The sequence below is a fragment of the Camelus bactrianus genome, chromosome 1 (genome assembly GCF_048773025.1).
Source record: "Camelus bactrianus isolate YW-2024 breed Bactrian camel chromosome 1, ASM4877302v1, whole genome shotgun sequence".
NCBI classification, from domain to species: domain Eukaryota; kingdom Metazoa; phylum Chordata; class Mammalia; order Artiodactyla; family Camelidae; genus Camelus; species Camelus bactrianus.
The window spans coordinates 60,270,743-60,277,744 of NC_133539.1; the positions used below are offsets into that span (position 1 = coordinate 60,270,743).

At 37.9% G+C, this 7,002-nt stretch overlaps 1 protein-coding gene across 1 annotated transcript in view; it reads right to left on the reverse strand.

Moving 5' to 3' along the window:
- The window catches only part of LOC141577875 (mucin-13-like), a 32,816-nt gene extending 26,521 nt beyond the window's left edge, over positions 1-6,295 (reverse strand). Inside the window, exon 1 of the mRNA XM_074365086.1 lies at positions 6,178-6,295. Coding sequence (XP_074221187.1) covers positions 6,178-6,229 — 52 coding nt within the window. The 5' untranslated portion in view covers positions 6,230-6,295. The remainder of the gene's footprint in view (positions 1-6,177) is intronic.
- Positions 6,296-7,002: the final 707 nt, after the last annotated feature.

Genomic DNA, 7,002 nt, shown 5'->3' on the forward strand with positions numbered 1-7,002 from the left:
AGGACAACATGAAGAGCACTAATATTCACATTATGGGGGGTCCCAAAAAGATGAGAGAGAGATAAAGAATCTGAGAATATATTCCAAGAGATAATAGGCCCAAACTTCCCTGACTTGGGAAAGGAAACTGTTAGCCAAGTCCAGGAAGCACAGAGAGTTCCATACAGAATTAATCCAAAGAGGAGCACACCAAGGCACATAGCAATCAAACTGACAAAATTAAAATCAGCAAGAGAAAAGCAACAAATAACATACAAGGGAACTCCTATAAGGTTATCAGCTGATTTTTCAGCAGAAATGCTACAGGCCAGAAGGGAGTGGCACAATATATTTAAAGTGATGAAAGGGGAAAACTTACAACCAAGAACACTCTATCTAGCAGGGCTCTCATTCAGATTTTATGGAGAAATCAAAACCTTCTCAGATAAACAAAAGCTAAAAGAATTCAGCACCACCAAACCAGCTTTACAACAAATGTTAAAGGAATTTCTCTAGTTATCAACCCACAAGGAAAAAGAAGAAAAAGAAGAAAGAAAGAAAGAAACTAAGAAAAAGGACCTACAAAAACAAACCCAGAACAATTAACAAAATGGCAATAAGAACATACGTATCAATAACTACCTTAACTGTAAATGGATTAAACACACCAACCAAAATACATAGACTGGCTGAGTGGATACAAAACAAGACCCATATATATGCTGTCTACAAGAGACCCACTTCAGAGCTAGGACACATGCAGGCTGAAAGGCAATGGAAAAAGAGATTCCATGCAAATGGAAACCAAAAGAAAGCTCAAGTAGCAATACATCTATCAGACAAAATAGATTTTAAAATAAAGACTGTTACAAGAGACAAACAAGGGTACTACATAATGCTCAAGGGATCAATCCAAGAAAAAGATATAACAATTGTAAATACATATGCACCCAACATAGGAGCACCTCAGTATCTAAGGCAACTATTAACAGATATAAAAGGAGAAATTGGCAATAAAACAATAGTGGGGGACCTTACCACCTCACTTACATCAGTGGACAGATCATCCAGATAGAAAATCAATAAGGAAATATGGGCCTTAAATGACACATTAGACCAGAGGGACTTAATTGTTATCTGTAGAGGATTCCATCCAAAAGCGACAGGATATACATTCTTCTCAAGCACACATGAAACATTCTCCAGAACTGACCACATGCTGGCCCACAAAGCAAGCCTCGGTAAATTTTAGAGAACTGAAATCATACCAAGCATCTTTTCCGACCACCATGCTATGAGGTTAGAGATCAACTATAAGAAAAAAAAAAAAAAAAAAAAAAAAAACCCAAAACCTGCAAAAACTGCAAACACGTGGAGGCTGAAAACAATATGCTACTAAACAACCAATGGATCACTGAAGAAATTAAAGGAGAAAACAAAAAATACCTTGAGACAAATGAAAATGAAAACACAATGATCCAAAACCTCTGGGATGCAGCAAAAGTAGTTCTAAGAAGGAAGTTTATAGCGATAAAAGCTTACCTCAGGAAACAAGAAAAATCTCAAGTAAACAACCTAACCTTACACGTAAAGCAGGTAGAGAAAGAAGAACAAACAAAATTCAAAGTTAGTAGAAGGAAAAAAGATTAGAGCAGAAATAAATGAAATAGAGACTAAAAAAACAATAGACAAGATCAATAAAACTAAAACATGGTTCTTTGAAAAAATAAATGAAATTGATAAACCTTTGGTCAAACTCATCAAGAAAAAAAGGGAAAGGGCCCAAATTAACAAAATCAGAAATGAAAAAGGAGAAGTTACAATTGACACCACAGAAATATAAGGGATCAAAAGAGGCTACTATGAGCAACTATATGCCAACAAAAAAGGACAACCTAGAAGAAATGGATAATTTCCTAGAAAGGTACAATTTGCTAAGACTGAACCAAGTAGAAATGAGAAATATAACTAGACCAATTATCAGTTCTGAAATTGAATCAGCAATTTAAAAAAGTCCCAACAAACAGAAGTTTGGGAGCAGATGGCTTCACAGGTGAATTCTACCAAACATTTAGAGAAGAGTTAACACCTATCCTTCTGAAACTATTCCAAAAAATTGCAGAGGAAGGAACACTTCCAAACTCATTCTATGAGGCCATCATCACCCTGATACCAAAACCAAAGATATCACACAAAAAGAAAATTATAGGCCAATATCATTTATGAAGATAGATGCAAAAACCCTGAACAAAATACTAGCAAATTGACTCCAATAATGCATTGAAAGGATCATACACCATGATCAAATGGGATTTATTCCAAGGATGCAAGGATTTTTCAATATCCGTGAATCAATCAGTATGATACACCACATTAACAAATTCAAGAATCAAAACCATATGATCATCTCAATAGATGCAGAAAAAGTTTTTAATAAAATTCCACATCCATTTATAATGAAAACTTTCCAGAAAGTGGGCATAGATGAAGCATACCTCAACATAATAAAGGCCATATATGACAAGCCCACAGCTAACATCATACTTAATGGGAAAAGCTCAAAGCATTTCCTCTAGGATCAGGAACAAGACAAGGATGCCCCCTCTCACCACTTTGATTCAACATAGTTTTGGAAGTCCTAGCACTTACAATCAGAGAAGAAAAAGAAATAAAAGGAATCCAAATTGGAAATGAAGATGTAAAACTGTCACTGTTTGCAGATGACATGATACGATACATAGAAAACTCTAAAGAAGTGACCAGAAAACTACTAGAACTCCTCAATGAATTTGGTAAAGTTGCAGGATAAAAAATTAATATACAGAAATAAGTTGCATTTCTATACACTAATAACAAAATAGCAGAAAAAGGAATTAAGGAAACACTATCATTTGCCATCATACCCAAAAGTATAAAATACCTAGGAATAAACCTACTCAGGGAGGTAAAAGATCTGGGCTCAGAAAAATATGACACTGATGAAAGAAACTGAAGATGACATAAACAAATGGAAAGATATACCATGTTCTTGGATTGGAAGAATCAACATTGTTAAAATGGCCATACTACCCAAGGCAATACACAGATTCAATGCAATCCCTATCAAATTACCAATGATATTTTTCACAGAGCTGGGACCAAAAAATGTTAAAATTTGTATGGAAACACAAAAGACCCCAAATAGCCAAAACAATCTTGAAAAGGAAGAATGGAGCTGAGGGAATCACATCCCTGACTTCAGGCTATACTACAAAGCTACAGTAATCAAAGCAGTATGATACTGGCACAAAAACAGACACATAGATCAATTGAACATGATAGATAGTCCAGAAATAAACCCACGCACTTATGGTCAATTAATCTACAACAAGGGAGACAAGAATACACAATGGAGAAAAGATAGTCTCTTCAACAAGTGGTGCTGGGAAAACTGGACAACTACCTGTAAAAGATTGAAATTAGTTCTCTAATGCCATATACAAAAATAAACTCAGAATGGATTAAAGATCTAAATATAAGACCAGATACTACAAAACTCCTAGAGGAAAACACAGGCAGAACACTCTTGGACATAAATTACAGCAATATATTTTTTGAACCAGCTCCTAGAGTAATGGAAATAAAAGCAAAAATAAACATATGTGATCTAATTAAACTTAAAAGCTTTTGCACAGCCAAGGATACCATCAACAAAATGAAAAGATAACCTACAGAATGGGAGGAAATATTTGTAAATGATGTGACCAAGAAGGGACTAATTTCCAAAATACACAAACAGCTCATACAGCTTAATATCAAAAAAACAAGCAACCCAATTAAAAAAAAAATAGGCAGAAGACCTAACGGACATCTCTCCAAGAAGACATCCAAATGGCCAACAAACACATGAAAAGATGCTCAACATCACCAATTGTTAGAGAAATGCAAATCAAAACTACAGTGTGATATCACCTCACACAGGTCAGAATGGCCATCAAGAAGTCTACAAATGAACACAACATTGTAAAATGATTATAAATCAATAAAAAATGTTAAAAAAAAAAAAAGAAGTCTACAAATGATAAATGCTGGAGAAGGTGTGGAGAAAAGGAACTCTCCTACACTGTTGGTGGGAATGTAAATTGGTTTAGCCACTATGGGGGGCAGTATGGAAATTCCTTAAAAACTAAAAATAGACTTACCATATGATCCAGCAATCCTGCTCCTGGGCAAATATCCAGAGAAAACTCTAATTCAAAAAGACACATGCACCCCAATGTTCACAGCAGCACTATTTACAATAGCCAAGACATGGAAACAACCCAAATGTCCATCAACAGATGGCTGGATAAAGAAGCGGTGGTATATTTATACAATGGAATACTACTCGGCAGTAAAAAAGAATGAAATAATGCTATTTGCAGCAATATGGATGAAACTGGAGAATGTCCTTTTAAGTGAAATAAGTAAGAAAGAGAAAGAAATATACCATATGATGTCACTTATATGTGGAATCTAAAAAAAAAAAAGAAACAAACTTATTTACAAAACAGAAACAGACTCACAGACATAGAAAACAAACTTATGGTTGCTGGGGCGGGAAGAGGGTGGGAAGATGTAAATTGGGAGTTTGAGATTTGCCGACACTAATATATATAAAATAGATAAACAACAAGTTTATACTGTATAACACAGGGAACCATATTCGATATCTTGTAACCTATGGTGAAAAAGAATATGAGAACAAAACTATGTATGTTCCTATGTGACTGAAGAATTGTGCTGTTTGCCAGAAACTGACACGATATTGTAAACTGTACTTCAATGAAAATACATTACAAAAAAAATTCAATAAACAACAAAAAAATTTAACAGACAAAACTGCAAAAGTTAATATGTATCTTATTCAGTTATATATTAATTCTATTATGGTAATGTGACATATAATTAATATGGAATCCATCATTTATGCCTGCGGTTGCAGAACTATCAGTGTGAGTTTAATACTCCTCAGAGCAGTTCTCTCTGACCACTGGAAATGCCACCAGGTGGCGCTGTCATGACCTGGAAGTGGCCTCCTTGATCTCTTTACAGCTTAAGTCATTTGCCCCAATTTTCCAATACGGGGCATTTTAGCTGAAGGGTGGTAGGAAAGGGGAAGTGTTTAAAGAATGAGGAAATAAAACTATATAATTAACTGTGTATTATACTTGCTTCAAATTTTTTCTAGTGATGTTTACTCATTCATAATTCTAGACACAAAACCCTTTAAAGAGTAAGATGAATAGAGATGATATTTGCCCTAATGGCTAGGGGATCATCAAAGTTGCCTTTTTTCAAGTCTTAGGAACCCCTGGACACAGAGGGCAGTAAACTCTCAGTGATCCAGTCATCACTTTTCTAGAACACTGCACTGTCTCTAAGAACTCTGACAGTGATGTTAGGTTAAAAAAACTTATTAAAAGAAAAGGTTTTAGTGAGGAAGCTATTCCTAAACCTTCAGACATAGAAAATTGCTGAAGATGCTACCTGACTCCCCCTTGGGTCTGGAAGCTTTGGTGCAGAATCTGGCTCCTCACCTGGAACAGGGCCTGCCTGAAGCAGTCCTTCATAGGCACCCGCTTTTCAGGGGCAAGAAAGTAGTTCCCCAGCTGGCCATCGGGGCTGCTGCTACGCCTGCTCTGGCTACTACTCTCCTTTGTCAGGGGCTGACCCTGCGCCCAACAGGGCCTATGGAATAGATGTGAGCGTCCACATTTGACAGAAATGCCACCAACACTCAGAGGTTTTAAGGAATTGGCCAGAGGTAAGTTTCGATTCCCATGCGTAAGGGGCAATAAGCTCTGGATGCCAGAATCAGGGATTAAACCAGGTCCCTGCTCTGCAGTAGGACTCAGATGACATCTGGGGGTTAAAGAGAAGGGGGCATAGTGCACTGGGCCCTTGAACTACGAAGTTGTTCTTGTCTGGCCCCAGGACTCTCAAGGACAAACTGCTGGCTTGCCGAACCCCACATCTCAGTCCAGAGCCCTCTTTCTCTGCGGCTCAATCTGCCTTCATCACAGACTGAAACGCCTTGTGTCTTCGAGCCCAGCTGAAAAGGAAACTCCATCCACAATACAGCCCGCTTGGTGGGGCTGTGGCAGCACAAGCCCACGGATTTTCCCTCAAAGACAACAAACAGGATTGAAAGAATCAAAAAGTTTAAATGTTCTTTACCTGAGATTAGAAAAAGGAGGGCAGGCAGAATGAGGTGACTGAAGGCTTTCATTCTCTATGTCCTTGCTGGGTAATCCGGGGAGAAAATGACTTCCCTCCCACTGTCTTTCCTTTTAACTCTCTCTCAGGTTCAAAGTCCAATCATTAACTGACGTCAAATCAGACAAAGGCAATTACTAGTTAGGGTTTGGTCACACAGCGTAAGTCTCTCCTGAGCTTTTGAGATCAAGGTGAACTGGGCCTTACAGATTATTTTTCTGTTTCATAGTCCAGGATAACTCAGGACAGTCCAAACATCCTTAAAGATTGGGGGGCAAATGGGGGTGTTAGTTAATATCCTTATATTCCAAAGTCCCCAAACTACCATCTTTTAGGAGGTGACTGTTCCTTTAAACACCCAGTTATGTAGTTTCACTCACTCCATTTGAGTGTGGGGAATCCAGTTTCCTCCAGCTGTAGATCTGAGAACCCCTGAGGGGTGCTTAGTGTTTCCCCAACTGCTTGTTGCTTAGCTTTTGTCACCTTTCGCTGTGGACACAAATGGGCCTCTCTGATGGTCACTTCCAGCAACTCTGTCATCATGCCTCCAAGCATCCACGGCTCTCCACATATCTCTGTACCTGGACTCGGTCCCCATTAATGCCCTCAAAAGCAGTTAATATCAAATTGTAGCATTTACCCTAAGTGGCCTGAAAGCTGGTGGGTGACAGGTCAAGGAAGGGAAAATACAGTGCAGACAAGGAAAGACTTAAAACAGATGACTAATCTCCTCATTACTGGTCATTCACTGGAATGTCCCCCTCTCAGCTCCTCCCCTCACCTCTC